The sequence below is a fragment of the Euwallacea similis genome, chromosome 2 (assembly GCF_039881205.1).
Source record: "Euwallacea similis isolate ESF13 chromosome 2, ESF131.1, whole genome shotgun sequence".
Lineage (NCBI taxonomy): Eukaryota > Metazoa > Arthropoda > Insecta > Coleoptera > Curculionidae > Euwallacea > Euwallacea similis.
In genome coordinates, this window is record NC_089610.1 from 7,919,597 (window position 1) to 7,941,454 (window position 21,858).

The 21,858-nt window shown below is 36.2% G+C and overlaps 5 protein-coding genes and 1 non-coding gene across 6 annotated transcripts; 3 read left to right on the top strand and 3 right to left on the bottom strand.

Annotated features, from left to right (window-relative positions):
- Positions 1-112: 112 nt before the first annotated feature.
- Positions 113-1,848, top strand: LOC136419151 (histone acetyltransferase type B catalytic subunit-like). Its single transcript, XM_066405329.1, has 4 exons — positions 113-399; positions 512-590; positions 649-1,558; positions 1,611-1,848. The coding sequence occupies exons 1-4, from the start codon at positions 291-293 to the stop codon at positions 1,785-1,787; spliced, it is 1,275 nt and encodes a 424-aa protein (XP_066261426.1). The 5' UTR covers positions 113-290; the 3' UTR covers positions 1,788-1,848.
- A 323-nt stretch (positions 1,849-2,171) lies between these two features.
- LOC136419152 (coiled-coil domain-containing protein 42 like-2-like) lies at positions 2,172-3,630 on the bottom strand. The gene is made up of 6 exons (XM_066405330.1): positions 3,479-3,630; positions 3,220-3,421; positions 2,933-3,171; positions 2,752-2,839; positions 2,438-2,596; positions 2,172-2,384 (listed from the first exon to the last, which is right to left on the bottom strand). The coding sequence occupies exons 1-6, from the start codon at positions 3,592-3,594 to the stop codon at positions 2,172-2,174; spliced, it is 1,017 nt and encodes a 338-aa protein (XP_066261427.1). The 5' UTR covers positions 3,595-3,630.
- Positions 3,631-4,620: 990 nt separating this feature from the next.
- Chc (clathrin heavy chain) lies at positions 4,621-13,764 on the top strand. The gene is made up of 23 exons (XM_066405728.1): positions 4,621-4,861; positions 6,313-6,520; positions 6,576-6,774; positions 6,951-7,086; positions 7,140-7,521; positions 7,572-7,768; positions 7,822-7,961; positions 8,064-8,781; positions 8,899-9,109; positions 9,165-9,510; positions 9,566-9,700; positions 9,756-10,008; positions 10,144-10,288; positions 10,345-10,548; positions 10,605-10,806; positions 10,959-11,172; positions 11,226-11,412; positions 11,466-11,605; positions 11,656-11,915; positions 12,089-12,221; positions 12,272-12,396; positions 12,449-12,605; positions 12,662-13,764. The coding sequence occupies exons 1-23, from the start codon at positions 4,814-4,816 to the stop codon at positions 12,986-12,988; spliced, it is 5,067 nt and encodes a 1,688-aa protein (XP_066261825.1). The 5' UTR covers positions 4,621-4,813; the 3' UTR covers positions 12,989-13,764.
- Positions 13,765-14,401: 637 nt separating this feature from the next.
- On the bottom strand, positions 14,402-15,476 carry RpLP2 (ribosomal protein LP2). Its single transcript, XM_066402662.1, has 4 exons — positions 15,355-15,476; positions 14,998-15,169; positions 14,704-14,796; positions 14,402-14,521 (listed from the first exon to the last, which is right to left on the bottom strand). Exons 2-4 carry the CDS (start codon positions 15,167-15,169, stop codon positions 14,448-14,450), a joined length of 339 nt encoding a protein of 112 aa, XP_066258759.1. The 5' UTR covers positions 15,355-15,476; the 3' UTR covers positions 14,402-14,447.
- Positions 14,866-14,942, bottom strand: LOC136419573 (small nucleolar RNA Me28S-Am982). The gene has a single exon (XR_010753123.1). It is a non-coding gene; the product is annotated as a small nucleolar RNA Me28S-Am982 (small nucleolar RNA).
- Positions 15,477-15,830: 354 nt separating the features above from the next.
- On the top strand, positions 15,831-21,673 carry Nct (Nicastrin). Its single transcript, XM_066404695.1, has 11 exons — positions 15,831-15,986; positions 16,093-16,191; positions 16,244-16,531; positions 16,591-16,783; positions 16,838-17,112; positions 17,276-17,505; positions 17,558-17,905; positions 17,984-18,055; positions 18,271-18,420; positions 18,475-18,586; positions 18,645-21,673. Exons 1-11 carry the CDS (start codon positions 15,935-15,937, stop codon positions 18,866-18,868), a joined length of 2,043 nt encoding a protein of 680 aa, XP_066260792.1. The 5' UTR covers positions 15,831-15,934; the 3' UTR covers positions 18,869-21,673.
- Positions 21,674-21,858: the final 185 nt, after the last annotated feature.

Consider the following 21,858-nt stretch of genomic DNA (forward strand, 5'->3'; position numbering starts at 1 on the left):
CCATTTTTTATATCTTTATGCACCACTTTCCAACCCTAAAAATCAACTCAAACTTAACAGCAAAAGGCTCTCACATTCAATGGTTTGATATCAGTCCTTGATTTATATACTATTTAACATCTATTTATCAAAGATTATCAAAGAAGCAGTCATTTGTATTTCCTAAACCAAATTATCTTTTGCCTCAAGACCAACTTAGTTTCGGGGTCTTACGGAGCCCCAGTGGCAAAGTGAACAGTTTGAGATTTAAATTATAAGTTTAAACATTGCATTTAACTACAGTTTTTAAAATGTCTGAAGGGGGTACTGTAGAAGCATCTAGTAGCATTCCAATTGAGGATGGAGAAGACATGGCCATATACAAGAAGATGGCATGCAAAGTGGTCACTTTCCAAATGAGTAAGTATAGAAATTATGTAGTAGTACAGTTTAATCCATTGGGAATACGTAATTACCTTCATTATAAAAAGTATTTCAAAGACCTATTTGTGTTTTATCTAATTGTGTGCAGTATACGAAGAACATGATCTCCAATCTGAAAAAGCAGTGTCTTTTAAACCTGAAATGGCTCATCAAATATTTGGTGAAAGGTATGTTTTTTTAACATTCTTAGTGAAATAAGAAGACTCGTAAAATTTTCTTCTGCAGTGAGTCAATCTTTGGCTATAAAGAACTTGCTATCACCATAAATTTACTCCATAATTCGTGTCGTTGCTATATGGACATAAAGAGTGCTGGCAAAATCAATAAAGCTGGCATAAAACCTGATGATATAGTCAAGTCTCTAGATTCCTGGCTGCCCTCCAATTACACCAGGAACTATAATGAGTTTCTGAAATGGACCAAAACTGAGCAACATGATCAAATGTATGGAAATGTAATTAACAGTTTTGAATGTAGAGTAGAAGCAAATGGAGTGATGAATGGTACCACCACTTACAAAATAACTGAAAATGATATGAGCAATAATGATTTTAAAGAATTTCATGCTCGATTTGAGACTTACATAATATGGTTCATAGATGCAGCCAATTACATTGATTTAGATGATGAAAGGTGGCTAATCTATTATGTCTATGAAGAAAGAAAACACCCAGTTAAAGATTTTCTTTGTCGCACTCCAGTAGCATTTTGTACCATATATAAGTTCTATGCTTATCCCAACAAAATCAGGCCAAGAATTAGTCAAATTTTTGTGCTGCCATCACACCAAAGACAAGGCATTGGCACTAACTTATATGCAACAATATCCAAAAGATTGAGAGTTGATGAGGAGGTTGTTGATATAGCAGTTGAAGAGCCAACTTCAGATTTCCAAAAAATTCGCGATCTTGAAGACTGCGGAGTAATACACAAAGCTTTGTTGGAAGATAATATAAATTACTTCATGACGAGCTCAAAAGTCATTTTTCAATTGGGACATAAAAATAAGATCGGCAAAAGGCAAATGCAGAGAGTGTACGACATATTAGGTCTGTATTATGCATTACAAAAGGGGCAGATGCAGTATAAGAGATTCTTGGAAAACATCAAAAACAGGATTAGTGAAAATAATGAGGTAAGAGAAAAGGTGATGGAATTTGTTATTATTAATAGGAGAGTTTTTTTAGCGTGAATCTCGACCAGGGAAACGATATTGCAATATTGCTTCACTAGTGACAAAGGCTGATAGCTCAGTGAGAGAGGCCATAGACGCGGAATTTGAGAGATATTGCAGCAAATTGCAGTCTTCAGTGGACTATTTGAAAGATAAGCTAGATGCTTGGTTGCAAATAAATAATGAATAGGGTTTTCCAACTGGTATTTTTGCAACTGTATTATTTATTGATTTAAAGCTCTCATTTCACATTAGAAATATTTGAAAAGTTTTGAATACTTTTGTATTCAATCAAAAAAAAAATTGTCTAAAATTATATAGAATTTTTTTTTTTTATTTCTGAACTGACTAGTTTGGTAACACAAGCCAGGCTCATCAAATAAACTCATCTATGACAAAGATATGTGTACATCCTTGTGTAGGTTAATTAAAGCTTAACCAACTTAGGCATATAGAGACCTCACTACTTAGAACCGAGATAAACATATAGGATAACAGTTCAGGTCTTTTATTTAAAGCAAGAAATCTTAATTCTGAATTCTACTTAACTTTGTAGAAGTGACTGATTGTCACATTATGAGCTGCAATATGAAACTCTGACTTGAACTGAATCTTTGAATGCCTTTTCTTTGATCTTTCGGATTTTATCATTAATGATTTCGTACTCTCCTATAGCCTGCTTAATGGTCAGCAACTGCTTTTCTACATTATGTACATGCACAGGCTTCTCTTTCTTTCTTAAACATATCGCTAGGTACATCCTTCTGCACGATTCTTGGATCTCCACCTAGAAATTACAAAAATTAACATTTGAACTTGTATAAAGGGGAAAAATAGTACAGTGTCCACAATGTTATCAGTTGCCAGGTTTTTAATTAACTTAAGGAGTCGTTCCCATTTTTTGCTTTCTTGCTTAGCGATTTCGTATCTGGCTTCCAAGTCATTAATGCGGTTATTAATGATCCCGATTTGGGTTAAATAATCGTCAGTTTGATGTCTCTAAAAATTAATGTTTATGTAGAAAATCCAAAATGTATCCTTTAAAAAAAATTGGTCTCTGCTCTACTCAACCCTGCTTGTGCTATAATAAAATTAATAAATGTAGATATGCAATTCGGCCTATATTCTAGTAATGGATACAAATTAATAATTACTAAGTTGGTTTTAGCTTTTTCTAGTTTGATGATGTCCCGCTGCTGAATGTCGTTCAGGTCTTTTCTGGCGGCCACCAGGGCTTCGTATCTAAAAAGGGAAATCAAGTACCCATAGTGTTATACATAATTTTTGTTGATAGTTTTTAGCACAGGTATTTGAAATGTAAATTGATTATAGTACCTATTCAATAAGTCATTTATGCTTTGCATGGATTCGTCCTTGGCAATGACCTGAAGCAAGTACTCTTCGTAAATACGATGTTGGGCTATATACTTGTCCATTTTCGCCTTTGTGCTGGAAATTTCTTCACACTTCTTAGCCAGTTCTTCCATGCATTTTTGCCACTTATCTTTTAACTGATTTTGCTCCACGATTTTAACTACTGCTCTTTCTCTTTTCTCTTGATTTTCTTTGACAAACTATATTAAATTAATATGGTTAATAATTATGGGGCCTTAAATCCTTGCCTGATTAATTGCAATAAAGTTCTGCCTTAAGTCTGATTCTTTCTGTTTCAAATCGTCCCACTGTTCCTGTACCATTTTTCTTTTATCATTGTAATCCTTACGTTTATTTTCTAGATTCTTTGTAGTCTTTACCAACTGTCTTGTTACCAAGTAATTTGTAATTTTCACGTTCCGTTCGATGTTGTCTCCATTGTTGAATGTTCTTTAAATTCAAGAGGGTTCAATATAATTTAAATAGGCTTTGTAGCGATTTGCTCACCTAAGAGCTCTTTGAGGATCAGCAGCATTCGAAGCAAAATACTCGGAAGTGTATTCGTAATTGAGTTTCTTAGGAAAGTACAATTTATCGAACACCGAAGTATTTTTGCGGTCCATTCTCCTGACTTGTATAATTATTGATAAAATGTAAGACGAATATTTAAAACCTTAATTTTAATATGAATATTGTGATAACGAACGGGCAAATAAGTCGATAATAAATTACGTTGTCTCGGCAACAACTTGAACTAGTTACGGTTCTGCCCTGGGAAAAAGTTGTTAATCCAGTCCTGTGTTTGATCAATTGAACCTGTTCAATATCATAGCCGTCACGTTTTGATAAGACTTAAAAGTGCAAACTGGCAACAGTGCTTTCGTGTTTTTGGGTCGTGCCTAGCGAGTTCAGAAAAGTTTAAATTTAATACGGTATTTAGTAAAGCTTCTTCGTGCGATGTCATTTTTGACGCCTGTTTTGGACGTGACGGTGGCATTTCTCGCTGTGTCAAGATCGTCGGTGTATCGATCGAGATTTCCTCATCACAAAAGTCGCGTAATATATTTAATCGTTAGATTTCTGCTCCTTTATCATTTGAAAACGCCTATTTAATCATTCTGCTCGATAACTCATAGGCGTCTCGTCAATAAAATTACAAAACTGATAGTGTTGTTTAGTGTTTTATTAAGGTTAATTAAAAATATGCACAAAACTTTATATTTTTATTGAAAATCTTTAAATATAACAGACAGAGGACGTCAGTTAAGTTTTTATTTTCTAAAGTGAAACCTAACAAGATGCGAATTTGAAGGAGTTCTTGATGTTACGGTATCCCTTTCTTTATGGAAATATTTGAATCCATCTTCACAACCCTATCGCTCCTACTCAGATCATAGTTATGCACTGTTGAACGTCCATTAGTTCAAATAATAAATTTTACTCACCTTATTTGTCAAAAGTGTCTTGAGCTTTCGTTAAAATCACTGCGACAATTATAATGTGCAATTTGACATTTTGTCTACAAAGTCTTCTCGAATGAGATTGCTCTGTTCGATCCTATTCGCACGGCGAAAGTTTCTATGGATCAATGCACTATGGGAAAATTATATGTGGCAAAACGCAACAAGGGTGCCAACGTCGCCGTCCATTTCATCAAAAAAAAAGTGGCGTCGGCCATGTTTGTTGGGTGTCGCATTTTGACCTGTCGTGTCGTGATTCGCTTTTCTCCGTGAGTAATTCGTGAAAAATTTACCAGGAAAACCCGTCGCAAAGGCCGCCCTATCGATTCGGGTCTATTTCCATTTCATCAATTGTGTCTCGGGTCGGTAGACAGGCGGAAACATGACGCAGCCTACTCTCCTTCCGATCAAATTCCAGGAGCACTTGCAGGTAACAAAAATACGTCAAAATACTCCCCCAAATTCCGTATGGTTATGCCCGATTATCTATGAAATACCCCCCGACTGAAGACCCATAAATGCAAATTCATTAACTGCATTCTGTTTCCTGTCTCAGCCGGCAGTGTTTGACATTTGTAAATTTCCAGAAAGTTTTATGGGGGCGGACCATCTCAAGGGTCATCCAGCTTATATCAATCCTAAAACCATGAACGGAAGTTTTTTTTTTTACTTAAAAAGGTTTTACCGCATTAAATCCGCTCAGAAGGACTTTAATTAGGTCATGTGGTGTCAAGTCAGGTCATAGGGGTGGTTTTAGTGCCCCCTTACTGGGTATTACTTCATTGAACATTGATTTTTTTGCTAAAGAAAGAGGAGTATATTCTGAATTTATCTGATATGTTATCATTTATCATTAATGTAGTTATATATAAATGCCTCAGAAAGGTTATTGTGCTGACTCATATTTTATATTAGTAAATTCCCAATTGAGAAATATTTTTTAAAAATTGTTTTTGTCTTCCCACACTCATTGGGGGACTCAAAATCTTATCTCTGCAATTCGAAACATTGTCTGCCTACCAGAATTCCCGCTTACATGAATGCATTATGATTTAAAATCCCAGTTAAAAACTTTAGTGAAAAAAATTTGTCTATAGGTTTAAAGCCATGAGAATGTTGGATAGACGATTTTAAGCTTTCCAACTTTATATAACTTAGCATTTGTTATGAGCATATAGAAGCAAATACACATGAATAAAAAATTTGCTATTATGTCAGATTTCAAATAGCAGTTCTCTTCTAAACCATGCAAATCCCATATCAAACATATCAAAGACTGTGTGTAGGAAGACATTTCTTGCCATTCCCCACTTTCTAAAAAGTATGAGGATTTGAGTGTAATTGGCAGAATATTACTTTGCATCAAGAAAACTAGGTACCTTTAAGTAGTACAGGCCCATATGCGTGAGTGGTCAAATAAACAGTGGCAATTTAGACTTGACGTTGGCTTTCTATTTTTGCCATTGTTCAGTTCAAATAGCTTGTAAACTCCTGAGCTAACTTAAACAATGCTATGCAACTCTGTTATTATGTGGTACTCAGGTGAGCGTAAATTCGTTATTAACTCTAAGTCGTCGTTTTGACATGGTTGGCTGTCCTAAAATTAAATTTAGTTTTCAACAGATAAGAATATGTAGAGAGAGACTTAATGCGTGACAGTAGCAGTTTGTATGTACTGAAAATATTAGTGGGCCAATTTCCTGTTTCTATCTTAAAGAATTACCATTCTCCTAAATCAGTCTAAATGAGCTAATAATAAATGTGAAACTTGTGAGGTATATTTGTTATACTGCGCATAAAAAGCACCAAAAATTGTATACCGTTTAGATAAATAAAACGAACTTTAAGCACTATTTTTAGAAGGTTTACATTTTTATTTAGCTAACCAACATCGGTATCAATGTCTCTAACATCTCCTTCGCCACTCTCACCATGGAGAGCGACAAGTTCATCTGCGTCCGCGAAAAAGTGGGAGATACCTCTCAGGTGGTGATCGTTGATTTGGCAGACACCGCCAACCCGATTCGGCGTCCCATTACGGCAGAAAGTGCAATCATGAACCCCGCTTCCAAGGTGATTGCTCTTAAAGGTACTTTTGGTATATTTGTTTCTTTGGAAAACTAAGAGAGAAAAAAATAACTTAGGTAAAGCTGGTGTTGAAGCCCAGAAAACACTACAAATCTTCAATATTGAGATGAAGTCGAAAATGAAAGCACACACTATGGCAGATGATGTGATTTTTTGGAAGTGGATCAGTCCTAACACGCTGGCTTTAGTCACTGAATCATCAGTTTATCATTGGTCCATGGAGGGAGACTCGCAACCTGTGAAAATGTTTGACAGGTTGGGATTGATTGCTAGAATTTTCTTTAGTAATATGTTATTCACAGTCTCAAGATTTTGCAGGGCGTTAACAATATTCCGTCACTTTAACCATAGTATTATAAAAATATAAACAACTTGCTCAAAATAATCATTTCATATTGGTGATGTGATATTCTATAAACAACATATTTTAGGCATTCATCTCTCAACGGTTGCCAAATTATCAATTACCGCACGGATCCCAAACAAAATTGGCTTCTATTGGTTGGAATTAGCGCCCAACAATCCAGAGTAGTTGGAGCGATGCAGCTTTACTCTGTAGAAAGAAAGGTAATATGTCCTCAAAGTCTTATCACAGAAATAACGGATGGTGGGTGTTCTAGTGTTCCCAACCGATTGAGGGCCACGCAGCCTCCTTCGCAACATTCAAAATGGAGGGTAACCCTGAACCTTCAACCCTATTTTGCTTTGCTGTCAGGAATGTGCAAGGAGGGAAACTACATATAATTGAAGTGGGTCAAAGCCCGGCAGGCAATCAGCCCTTCCCCAAGAAAACTGTAGACGTGTTTTTCCCTCCGGAGGCCCAAAACGATTTCCCGGTAGCTATGCAAGTGTCCAACAAGTATGACGTTATTTACTTGATTACGAAATATGGCTACATCCACATGTACGATATCGAGAGTGCGGTTTGTATTTATATGAACAGAATATCGAGTGAGACGATTTTTGTCACGGCTCCTCATGAGAATACTGGAGGAATTATCGGTGAGTTATTGTTATAGTGGAGTTTAGTTTTTTTTAAGGTACATTTTTAGGTGTCAATAGGCGAGGCCAAGTGCTCTCTGTGTCAGTAGATGAGGAGAGTATTATTCGTTATGTGAATCAAGTATTGCACAATCCCGATTTGGCTTTAAGGCTGGCCACCAGAAACAATTTATCCGGGGCTGAGGAGCTGTTTGTCAGCAAGTTTCAGTTATTGTTCCAGAACGGACAGTACACCGAAGCGGCTAGAGTACGTGTCAAAGTTAATATTAATGGTTGTTTTTAAGTTCTAATTTATTGAAGGTAGCAGCAAACGCCCCTAAAGGCATTTTAAGGACTCCAGCCACTATCCAGATGTTTCAGCAAGTTCCAACGCAGCCAGGCCAAAACAGCCCTCTGCTTCAGTACTTCGGCATTTTACTGGACCAGGGACAATTAAACAGGTATATATATGTAACTGATCAAAATACCCAATATTAAATTTTGAAAAAATCAATTGAACCTATATAGTGCTATTAACGTTACAAGTATTTTTTTATTGATAGATATGAGTCATTGGAGCTCTGCAAACCAGTGCTCCTCCAAGGGCGCAAGCAACTTTTAGAAAAATGGATAAAAGAGGAGAAGTTAGAGTGTTCCGAAGAGCTGGGTGACTTGGTGAAACAAGTGGATCCCACCTTAGCCCTGTCTGTTTATCTGCGAGCTAACGTTCCCGCCAAAGTAATTCAAAGCTTTGCCGAGACCGGGCAGTTCCAGAAGATCGTGCTCTATGCCAAGAAGGTCTCATACACACCTGACTATATATTCCTGCTGCGACAGGTGATGCGTACTAACCCAGAGCAAGGCGCCGCCTTCGCCAGTATGCTCGTCGCCGACGAAGAACCATTGGCGGACATTAATCAGATCGTGGATATTTTCATGGAACAAAACATGGTGCAGCAGTGTACTGCATTCCTGCTAGATGCTTTGAAAAACAACCGACCCACCGAAGGGCATTTGCAGACGCGACTGCTGGAAATGAATTTGATGTCGGCGCCCCAAGTGGCCGATGCTATTTTGGGCAACAACATGTTTACGCACTACGATAGGGCACACATTGCGCAGCTGTGCGAAAAGGCCGGATTGCTGCAGAGAGCGTTGGAGCATTATACTGATTTGTACGATATTAAAAGAGCGGTAGTGCACACGCATTTGTTGCCTGCCGAGTGGTTGGTTAGCTTTTTCGGAACTTTAAGCGTTGAGGATAGTCTGGAATGTCTCAAGGTAGGAATAAGTGACAAACTATACAAATCTAAAAAACAATAAATAATAGCGATAATAAAATCAAATCTATAACTGAGATTTACAATTAAAAATTGACACCCTATATTATTCTTGTAGGCTATGTTAACGGCAAATATTAGACAAAACTTGCAAATCTGCGTACAAATCGCCACAAAATACCACGAACAATTGACTACTAAAGCTCTAATTGACTTGTTTGAGAGCTTCAAGAGTTATGAAGGATTATTTTATTTCCTGGGATCGATCGTCAATTTCTCTCAAGACGAAGAGGTGCACTTTAAATATATTCAAGCTGCGTGCAAAACTGGTATTTTATCCCTGTTTCTGTGATTTAATTAATATTAATTTCCTCTTGTTATAAGGCCAAATTAAGGAAGTGGAAAGGATTTGTCGCGAGTCGAATTGCTACAACCCGGAGAGAGTGAAGAATTTCTTAAAGGAGGCTAAACTGACCGACCAATTGCCCTTAATTATCGTGTGCGACCGCTTCGATTTCGTGCACGATCTGGTCTTGTATTTGTACAGAAACTCGCTGCAAAAGTATATTGAAATATACGTGCAAAAGGTGAATCCTAGTCGTTTGCCTGTGGTCATTGGGGGGCTGCTAGATGTCGATTGTTCTGAGGACATAATCAAGAATTTAATATTGGTCGTGAGAGGTCAATTCTCCACAGACGAGCTTGTGGAAGAAGTCGAGAAAAGGAACAGGTAGGTTTCAATGCCTCTTATAATGGAAATTTTACTTAAATGGATTTTTTTGCAGGTTGAAGCTACTTCTGCCCTGGCTGGAGAGTAGGGTGCATGAAGGATGCGTGGAACCGGCCACACACAACGCTTTGGCCAAAATTTACATCGATTCTAACAATAACGCTGAACGTTTCCTTAAGGAGAATCAATGGTATGTTTTCACGCTTCAATGAAAACCGATTTAAAATTTTATCGTTTGATATTAGGTATGATTCGAGGGTGGTGGGTCGTTACTGCGAAAAACGCGACCCCCATTTGGCCTGCGTGGCATATGAGCGCGGCCAATGTGACCGCGAATTAATAGCCGTGTGCAACGAAAACTCACTTTTTAAGAGCGAGGCGCGCTACTTAGTACGCAGACGTGATGCCGAATTGTGGGCCGAAGTGTTGCAAGAAACCAACCCTTATCGAAGACAGCTGATCGATCAGGTGGTCCAAACAGCGCTAAGCGAAACGCAGGTAAATTTTGTGTCATTTATTCGACTTTATATGTATATATTAATGTATCGTAGTTGGTGTTGATGGCAGGTTTTAATTGTTCATTCAACTACTAACTATTTTTTTTATGAATTTAATAGTTTTGTCGCCTTTTAGGACCCCGAAGACATCTCCGTCACAGTCAAAGCTTTCATGACCGCCGATTTGCCCAACGAGTTAATTGAGCTGCTCGAGAAAATCGTTCTAGATAGCTCTGTATTTTCAGATCATAGAAACCTACAAAACTTGCTCATTCTTACAGGTACATTTTTTTGTCCCGGTGCCTGAAATTCAGTCAGAAATATGTCCTTACTTTAGCAATAAAGGCCGATGCCACCCGCGTCATGGACTACATCAACCGCCTGGACAATTACGACGCCCCCGACATCGCCAATATTGCAATCAACAATCATTTATATGAGGAAGCCTTCGCAATTTTCAAGAAATTCGACGTCAACACATCGGCTATTCAAGTGCTGATCGAACAAGTCAACAATTTGGACAGAGCCTATGAGTTTGCGGGTAATTTAATCCATCTGTACTACTCTGAGTGGGATTCATTTTAAGCTGTCTTTCAGAGCGCTGCAATGAAGCAGCAGTGTGGAGTCAGTTGGCTAAGGCTCAACTGAATCAAGGCCTGGTAAAGGAAGCTATAGACTCATACATTAAGGCCGACGATCCCTCTGCTTATATGGATGTAGTGGAGACGGCCTCCAAGAACGAGAGCTGGGAGGATTTGGTGCGCTACTTGCAGATGGCCAGGAAGAAGGCTAGAGAAAGGTAATATTTTGTTTTTAATACGATTCTCTACAAGGTAATATACCATTACGATTATTTTTGGGCCACCTGTATACACAAAAAGACTACTGGATATAACGTATTTTAAAATCTCATCGGTGTCTTGTGTAGCTTTAAATACATTTTTTTTTCAGTTACATTGAGTCAGAATTGATCTATGCTTACGCCCGTACGGGACGTCTCGCGGACTTAGAAGAATTCATTTCCGGGCCAAATCACGCGGATATTCAAAAGATCGGTGATCGATGCTTCGACGATGGCATGTATGATGCAGCCAAGCTCCTCTACAATAACGTATCCAATTTCGCGAGGTTGGCCATCACTCTGGTGCACCTCAAGGAATTTCAAGTGAGCGATGTTTGATGTTATTATAAGATGTCGGTTAAATGGTGTTTTATTAGGGAGCGGTGGATAGTGCGCGCAAAGCCAACAGCACCCGCACGTGGAAGGAAGTCTGCTTTGCGTGCGTCGATGCTGAAGAGTTTCGACTGGCTCAAATGTGTGGCATGCACATCGTGGTCCACGCCGACGAGCTGCAAGATTTGATCGATTATTATCAGGATCGCGGCTATTTTGAAGAATTAATTGGTAATTGATTACAGGGATTTTCTGTAGAGTCGTGTTTTCAAATATTATTTTAGGGCTTTTGGAAGCGGCTTTGGGACTCGAGAGGGCCCACATGGGTATGTTTACGGAACTGGCAATTTTATACTCGAAATATAAACCCACTAAAATGAGAGAACACTTGGAGCTGTTCTGGTCGCGCGTGAATATTCCCAAGGTAGATTCCAATAAAGGCATTTCTCAATCAACCAATTAACATGTTATTAGGTATTGAGAGCCGCCGAACAAGCTCACCTCTGGGCCGAACTGGTGTTCCTTTACGACAAGTACGAAGAGTACGATAACGCGGTGTTGGCAATGATGACTCACCCCACCGAGGCGTGGCGCGAAGGTCACTTCAAAGACATCATCACCAAAGTGGCCAATATCGAACTGTATTATAGGGCCATTCAGTTTTATTTGGACTTTAAGCCACTGTTGTTGAACGATTTGTTACTGGTGCTGGCTCCCAGGATGGACCACACAAGGTAGAGTTAATAGTATGTTATAATATACGTATTTAAGAAGACCCTTAAGGCACACGCAATGTATTGCAAAAACAGATTGCGCAGCGGATTCCCTAGTAACCATACATGTATCATAAAAACCGTTTTATGCACACAATACGACTGAAGAAATAGTAATAATAACCTATTTTCAGAGCCGTCGCATTCTTTTCTAAAACAAATCATCTGCAACTGGTCAAGTCTTACCTTCGATCGGTCCAAAACCTGAACAACAAGGCGATCAACGAGGCCCTTAACTCGCTTTTAATCGAGGAAGAAGATTTCCAGGTACTACTTGTGTTTAATCTAACTTGTCCAATTTAAAGATAATATTTAAGGGTCTGAGAACGTCCATTGATGCATTCGACAACTTCGATAACATCGGGCTAGCTCAGAGACTGGAAAAGCACGAACTTACCGAATTCAGACGAATTGCCGCCTACCTGTATAAAGGAAACAACAGGTATAAAAATGGATTGAAATGGGTTTTCGTAGGAGTTTATAGGGATTTTTAGATGGAAACAAAGCGTGGAACTATGCAAGAAAGATCGACTCTTCAGAGATGCCATGGAATACACCGCAGAGAGTCGTAATCAGGAATTAGCCGAAGAACTGCTGGCCTGGTTCCTCGAGAGGAAAGCATACGATTGTTTTGCAGCATGTTTATATCAGGTATTTTCTATTGTCGGTCAGGTGAACTTTTTTATATAACAAACAATTTTGTTTAGTGTTATGATCTCCTCCGTCCCGACGTCATCATGGAACTGGCATGGCGCCATCAAATTATGGACTTTGCCATGCCATACCTGATCCAAGTGACCCGCGAACTAACCACAAAAGTGGATCGACTGGAAAAGTCGGATGCCGAGCGACAAACTGAAGCGGCGGAACAGGATGCCAAACAGCCAATGATGATCCCAGAACCGCAACTGATGCTGACGGCCGGCCCGGGAATGGGAATTCCTCCGCAGGGTTTCGTGCCTCCACAGGCCTATCCGCAACCCAGCTACGCCCCTCAAATGCCTTACCAGGGTGGTTATCCGGGGGCCATGTAGGGCGCGGCCCCCGCCTACGGGGCGCCTCCACAACAGATGCATAGGAAATTCTTTTAGCGGCCGATAGACGGTAGATTTCGGTTAGCTTTCCGAAGTTGATTTAAATTTCCCAACTAAGTAAAAAATACTAATAAACTCTTTTTGGTTTTGGCCTGCGACGCCTAAGAGACAAACTCGATAATTTTGTTCAACGTACGTACTATTTAATTAGATGTTAATCGCAGCAGTTCATTAGCAAAACACATGGCTTGAAAGGTGATCTGAATTTGGGCAGAGTTGTACATAATATGCGCTAAAAGTATGATTAAATTAGGGATTTATTCGCTAAAAGATATAGATGTTAGCCCGCTCTCCATCAAATTCATATTTACGTCATCAGTGAAAGACGACGTTGCTATAATATTGAATACATAGAGTAAATGTATATAATCTTGTTTTGCTTTCAAACTACGTATAGCGTAGACAAATTGAGTTATTATATTATCATTCCCTGGATTTTTCTATTAGTAATATTGCATTAGTTATTATATTCTTATATATTATCTAATAATATGTTTATACGATTATGCTGTTTTAACTTATTTTAGTTGGCTCTTTTTTATGTTTTTCTATATGGCACTCGTGTGGGCACGTTCTGCAACAACCACAAAAATAATATGTTAAGGTTTAAAAAAATTTGTTTTCTCACATTATGCCAATCGATTTTCAGTTGAATAGTTATGTTTTCCCAATATACATAATATATATATTTAATGAGCTGAATAAAAAGTAAATCCGTTATTGAAGTTTTGAGTTATCCCCTCTACCCATAACAATACAAATAGTTCGAAGACTTCGTAAATTTGCCAAATGGAAACCCAATGATGTAGACAATTTTACGCAAAAAGTTAAGTGAAGATTGAGGTGCCCCGATTTCAGTGAAATTGAGACCTGCAGCGACGTACAATACAATGTTGATATGCTTCCGCGGTCAAAACTCGAATTGGACAATATCAATTTTTTAGGCCAAACATTTTTTGTTCGAGTATTTTACTAACAATTTAATCTTTTGTACCAGGAATGCAGAAATGCGAGGAAGAATATTTAGTTGCTGAGAGTTCCTGGATTGTTGATGTCGCATACGGAACATTTTACTGAAATTTGACGTTTCGTATCAGGAACGCAGAAATGTAAAGAGGTATATTTAGCTCCTGATAATTCGATGTTATAGGTGGGATAAAGTATTGTTAGTACGATTATAAAAATTTGAATCAAAACGAAACTTTTATACAAATATATTTAGTACATCAGATCACGCAAAGACTGTAATGTCTCTTTAATTATAGATGGTACAGTCGCACAAAATATGCGCCTCTTAGGCTTTTTTTCAGCCAACTACCCACTGAATAGCAGATTATGCACACAAAACAAAAACACAGGTAAAAGTCATTTTATTAAAAAATGTTTTTATTATACAGAATTAGTCAAACAGAGCAAAGCCCATATCATCATCCTCTGACTCTGATTCTTCTTTCTTTTCTTCCTTCTTGGCTTCTGAAAGTCAAAAAACAGTCTAATTAGAACTATTTTGATACTGATTGTGGTAACAACAAAGTTAAAACCAATCAGAACATAATTATTCATCAATACTATCAGTCGAAAGATGGTGTTGATAATAATCATCATTGAAAATTCATGTCATGCATTGAAAATTGCCACTGATATAATTTACTGACCTTTCTTTTCTTCAGCTGGTGCAGCAGCAGCTCCTCCAGCTGCCGAAGGTGCAGCTCCACCTCCAGCAGGCATGGAACTCAGTTTCTCCAGTCCTGTATAAAAACATGCATCATTTTACTTAAACTGTCACACTGCTAAATCATCTACTAAAAACGTTTTTACTGAATTCAGGTTAAGGAGTTATACATCAAAACACTTTCAGTCGAAAGATGGTGATATTTAGAATTCATCATAACAGTAATTTTATTGTAGATACTTAAACTGATTTTCCACAAACCTTAAACCACACGTACCTTGGGAAATAACTTCATCTATGGATTTGCCGTTCAACTCGGAGATGACTTTCTTGAGCTTTTCTCCGTCTGATTCAATTCCTACGGACCCAAGAATCTTCTCGAGGTCTGCAGAAGCAGGGGAGACCTTGCCCCCTAAAACGGCCAACAAGTAAGCAGCCACGTAACGCATCTAAATGGAAAAAGGGCACACTTTGAATAGGCAGAAAAACACAGATTCTAACCTATAAATTCTAAATCGTAAATTATTCTTTTAATCCGCACTTTTCTGAAGCAATTCTTTATATAGAAATATAGATTATTAATTGCTTCATGTTGTGAATAGAATATTATTAAGGATATTTAAGGGTTACTTACTTTTAAGTCGTAAGACACGAAACGAGTCTACTCACAACAAATTTTAGAATTGAAAGAGAATATATAACTAACAGTTAAAAAAATGAAAAGAAATGGAAAATTGAATGTTGGAAAAAGATGGAAGACTCAAAGACATGTGAAGTTTGACAAATTGACGTTAAAGTTTGACGTAAATCAGTTTTGTAATTAATAAGTATAAGGATATTTAATGTAGACAATATTTAATCTGATAGAATCAACATTTGTACAATTCATGGCACGCCGTCAAACTCAGCGTTTAATTGAGGTCGTTTTTATTTTTCTCTAGAATTACATATAAGTTTAGATTGTTTACACAACTATTTTTTGAGCCAAACAACTGTTTTTATTAACTCGAGGAATACTTATTGTATACATTATCCACATACACTGCTATGTTAATTGATGCACTCTTGCGAGATTGAAAATGCCACGTATATGTCAAACTCAATACACAGAAAAATGCAAAAATGTGGTTATGTTATATTGAAAATTTTTATAAAGAGAAACCTTTTTAATTTTTGTTAAAAAATAGTTAATTAAATCCAAATTTGTCCCCGCAATGTTGTGCAAATACTTTACCTTAGGACTTATAACGTATTTATTTTATACATGTAAGTTTGAGTTGACGCCCCAGATTGGAGTACTACCGTCCATTGTACCTTTCTTGAAAAATGATTCATTCTCTTTTAATCTATAAAAATTTCTTCCCTTTTCTAGGCAATGCTGACAGGATTAAAGACACCATGTATATCAATATCCAAGGATCTGTGGCATGTTACCGCAGAATGAATTCCACCCACCAGATTGGATGTTCCTGTATTTAAATATCGTTTAAAATTTAACATTTAGTTCATAAATAAACTTTTAGCGGAATGGGGAGGGTCACTTGGTATAATCCACTATGTTAATCAACTCTCAGATTTAAGTTTCATACTTAAAAATGGATCAGCAGGAAAGTACATTCCAATATTACCAACTTCATTGTTGGATGCAGGTATAATGAGTACTCTAATTTCAAACAAACATATAGTTTCTGGGGTAATTTTGCACCCGAACAATGAAAAATTAAAGCATTTTTCACATGAAAGTAAATGCCCAAATGAACGTTTTAGTGCAGATAGTGCTCAGTGCCCTATAAATGGGTGGAATCCTTGGGGTAAGTGTTCTCTAATATCTATTAAAGAAATTATTGCCAAAACTGCAGCTTATCTTTAGGAACTGATTTGCTGTATCGAGACATTCCATTTCCAATGTTTTATTTAGAAGATGAGAACAAAATAAATATAATCAGGGACTGCTTCCAAAAATTTAATAATTTCTCTTATTCAACTCAGACAGACAGGTCATTGTGCTCTCTTGAGCTGAATTTTTTTATGCAAGCATCCACTAACACACCCACTTGTCAAAGGTTTGTTTAAAGACATTCAACAATAGAAAATTAGTAAAATGAAACACTTTACAGGAGATCAAACATAGTCACTAATCTTAACCCAGTGAAACTATGTGATCCTTTGGGTGATAATAATGTGTGGGGATCTCTGTTCCCACTTGCAGAGGAACATAAAAACAACTCTAAAGCAATAAATTATGACAAATACATTGTGATTGCTGCCCGCCTGGACACAACATCTCTATTTGAAAAAACTGTTGGAGCTGAGACGCCTGTTACTGGTCTTGTGACATTGTTGACCGTAGCTAAATTGCTCAAACAAATGCTGCCAGTATGGAGTTCAAATTGTAATTATACTCATGATACTCACGAGCGTAAAAATAAGAGCAAAACAAAATATGCCATTGCAATCATTTATTTTTCACACAATACACAACTTGTCAGTTTTATGTTCATGAGCATCCACCATTTCTTAATCAAAAAACAGATATGGGTATCTACTATTTTTAGTGAAAAAGAATGTGTTATTTATATTGTTCAATGGAGAAACTTACGACTACATTGGTTCTCAACGTTTACTTTACGATATGGAGAGGGGGCATTTTCCTACTGATCTACCCCTTGGTAATGATATATTGCCAACGATATACCCCAATAACATAAGTTTGTTTATTGAATTGTCTCAGTTGACAATGAGTAATGCCATTTATGCTCATTATTTAGGGAACGACAACGATATTGTAAGTTAATTGCCACTGATGAGAAAAAACTTAGTTAAACTTTCATTTTTAGGTGAGAAACTTCTCACTACTCCTTAAAAAGTATCAACCACCAAATTCTCCTTTGGACATAATTCCCAATAGTCTACCTCCTTCATCTCTACATACATTCATTAGAAGAAATACTTCATTTCAAGGATTAGTGTTAGCAGACCATAAAACTGCATACAGAAACCCCTTTTATAATTCAATCTATGATAATGCCTCAAATATAGGATATGAGTACGTCAATGGGAGTGATGTGAAGTCTGATACAATTCAGGGATATGTTGGTGAGGTGGCTTTAATGGTCGCTAAAAGTGTTTTTGAGGATATAACTGGAAATCAGTTCAATGGGAATGTTGTTGCAAATTTGAGTTTGGTAAGTCTTGTTTTTAACGAATTTATGAAAACTACACGTGTATATTGAAGGTTTTATTTTTTGTGATAATTCTTAAAGGTGGACGAATTGTTTCATTGTTACCTGGAAGATCCAAACTGCAAAGTTCACAAAGCTATCCAAAGAGGTTTGGTAAGTGCATAAATATATATATTTTAGAGATTCAGGGATCATGTAATCAATTATTCAATTAAATTTTTTTTTTATGTAACCAATTATAATTGACGAAGTGACAAATAAAATGAATTCACTGATAGATGAATTTTTAACAATAAGCACATATGGGTTGAAAAAAACTTATAAGATATTTAAGGCAGAGAAAAAAAAATGTTCCTCATATATTCCAGCACCTACCAAAAACCCCTCTCAGTCTGTATGTGGGAGTGACCGTCGTCGACAATTTTCTGACCAATTTAGTGTCCTACACTTTGGCCTGGTTCAGTGGGGATATGTTAGATCCGTCCAACATTAATTGCACTAATTCTAATAAAAATCAGGTAGGTTTTACATCGCAATTTATGCACTTTTCCTCAAATGTTATTTGTTAATAGGCATACAGGTATTTCAACATGTCCTTGGATATGGACCATTTGGACAAACTCAGATGTTTCCGAGCCACAGTAAACATGACAGAAGCAGTTAGTCCAGCATTTGTAATAGAAGGTATTATTTATATTAAACAACAAATAATTCAAGTCTTTCTAATGACGTCAATTTTTAGATTACGATTGGTCATCTGGCAAATACAGTTCCTGGTCAGAATCCACATGGAACGAAATGAGCATAAGAGTGTTTTTAAAGCCTTCGCGCTTTCACGAAATAATTACGTTGACCATTGGATCAATAACGATGATTTTCTCATTTGTTGTAATCTATTGGATGAAATCTAGGTGTCACATTTTATTCGATTATCCGGTCGTGGATGATCCTCCCGCAGATTGTTGAAAAACCCGACAGTATTATTTTCTACAACTGAAAAATTACTAATTGTGCAAAAAAATAGTGCATAAAATACAAGTTTCATAAGACGGCATATTGGTGCACGAATCCAAGTAAAATAATACAAATCGAAGAGCGAAGTGATGAACTGACATTGGATATGGCATTACATTAATTGTAGTCAACACAACAATGAAAAAATAATCCTAGCAATTTGGTATAAATAGAAAGTGGCTTAACCAACGTCCTACGTGGACGCTTTACCATCTGCTATGAATATTTTTTTACAATCACCCGTTACAACTGACATGCATAACTTCGAAGTCAAATGAGCAAGTACCAACAGGCCGTTTTGGTGACAACTGTATGGAATTTTAAAGTGTTTGATACCTTTTATTTTTCATAAATTTGTATTGTTATAAGGATAGAAAAAGTATTGTATACAACTTGCACTAAACGATAATCTCGTGCTCGTTATATAATATACTAATTTATTTCTTTATAAAATTACTGCCTCTGAGAAAAGGTACTTTACCGATTCTCTCTAATTGTAATTAGCAATACCTACCGGTTCTTCATAAGGGAAATCTTTTTAACTTCGAAAGACTGATATTATAAAATCTGATTTTTTATTTAAGTATTTTAATGATCTCTGCACTATTCAATTTGAAATCGCTTTACGTCCATGCCAAACTTGATGGGCAGTACAATGCCATCTAGCAAAATAGAGAGTTTTATTTAATAGTGAAAGATGGAATATTACAGAACCTTAATATGAACAAATATACAGTGGTTGTAAAAAGTATTGCAACACGTTTATAATTTTCGTAAACCAGATATTTAAAAAAAATGCTTAAACAGGTATAATTTTATTAAAAAAGACATTTAATGCATTATTTTTTATGTACAAATTTTTAACGATTATCCAACTACCCCTTCTAACTTTTTATTTTCAAATGAAAAGATACCCATTGTAGTATATCACATGAAAGATAATTTAATAAGGGATACAACGGTATAGTTAGAACTAAAATTGGATCTTCAGTTTCTTAAAAAAATAACCTTTAATCTTTGCTCCCTAGATAGACAATCCATTCTCATTTCACTTTAAAATAGAGTAAAAAAATGACAATAAGACATAGAAATTTCAAATCGTCTTCAATTGTAAACAATTTTCTAGTTAGAAAATATTTTGGTTTTCACAGAATTCATTAGTAGTTGAATTCAGTTGTTAGGTATCTACTACAGTTCGAATATAAAAAAAAATTATCGTTTATCTGAGGAGCAAAGAATTGAAATTTTAACCTTATTGAGATAGGGAGATGTGTGTGTAAAGAGGTGTGTTTCATATTTAACGAGAAATATTCAGACCGACCTATTGATAGAAATGTAGTTTGTCGGATTAATAAAAAATATTAACAAACTGGAAGCGTGAAAGCTGCTCCACAATTTGGAAGATCTTAAATAGCAACTGTTGGCGATAAAACATTAGACATTCTTTTATCGATCGATAAAAATTCCATATAATATCGGCAAACTTGCCGATGAATTTGATGTATCTGCAAAATCAGTAAGAATTTTTTTTAAAAAGAGAAAAATTTCATCTAAGCAAAATTTCCCTTACCCAAGGGTTGGTGCGTGAAGATTTTAATCTCAGGATGGAATTTTGTAAATTGATCAAAGAAAATGGCATTCAGGATAGTAGGTTCTTTTCTAGAATTTTATTTGAGCAACGTTTTGCATAAATAGATTCGTTTGTGGACATAATTATCGTTAATGGTTTACAGACAATCCTCATTGGATACAGACTACATACACATCATCCTCAAAAACTAAACTTATAGATAGATATAATCGGCCACCAGTTCATCAGCCTATTTTTTTATAGAGAACGTAAATAACGCATCATACTTACACTTATTGCAAAACGAAATAGTTCCATCAATTGCCGCAATTTTTCCTGCAGAAAATTGAGAACAAGTAGCCAACAATAATATTTGGTTCCAATCAGATCGTGCACCACTACATTAAGTTGTGGCTGTGAGAGAGTATCTTGACAAGATTTTTCCTAGAAGATGGATCGGTAGAAGGGGCGCAATAGAATGACCGCCATGATCTCCATATGTTATGCCCCTCGATTTTTTTTCAGAAAGATTCATAAAAGGTTTCCTTTACAAAAATAGACAACAAAATTTAGATGATTTACGTCTTAGAATTCAAACAGAATTAAAATTATTAACAGAAGCAACACTAGATAATTATACGAGAGTTCAGGAAACGACCGAGTTATTGCCAAATTGTTACTGGAGCCCATTTTGAGCATTTATTGTAAGAATTTTAATTTTGTTTGATGTAATAGTGAGTTACTTTATTTGGTATCTAATAATTATATTTTTTAAAGAAACTGCATATCCAATTTTAGTTCTAAGTATACCGTTTTATCCCTTATTGAATCACCTTTCATTTGATATACTACAGTGGTACCTTTCCGTTTGAAAATAAAAAGTTAATATAGGTAGCTAGATAGCGATGAAATATCTGAACTCAAAAATAATGCATTAAATGCGTTTTTTAAAATAAAATTATACGTGTTTAAACATTTTAAAAAAATCAAATTTATGAAAATTATAAACATTTTGCAATACTTTTTCCAAGTGCTATATATTATTTGCCGTTAAAAATAATATTGTACCTTATGAAAACGCACTTTACCTTTGGTTATGGCTGACCATGTGATGTCCACTTTAATACATATTTTAACCTGCGAATGTATGATATGTAAATGAGCCGAAATAAAAGTTATCAAGTATACTTATGGAATTTCAATTTCTATTATCCATTTTACTTCATGAACGTTGTTGTTTATGAACAAATAGTTCAGCATAAATTCTACAACACTCAAAGGGCAGTCGGCAATATTCCAACTCAACCTGAACTCTTTGAACTTAAATCTATTATGGATAATGCGCATGTAGGAGGAGGATAGGAGATGATGG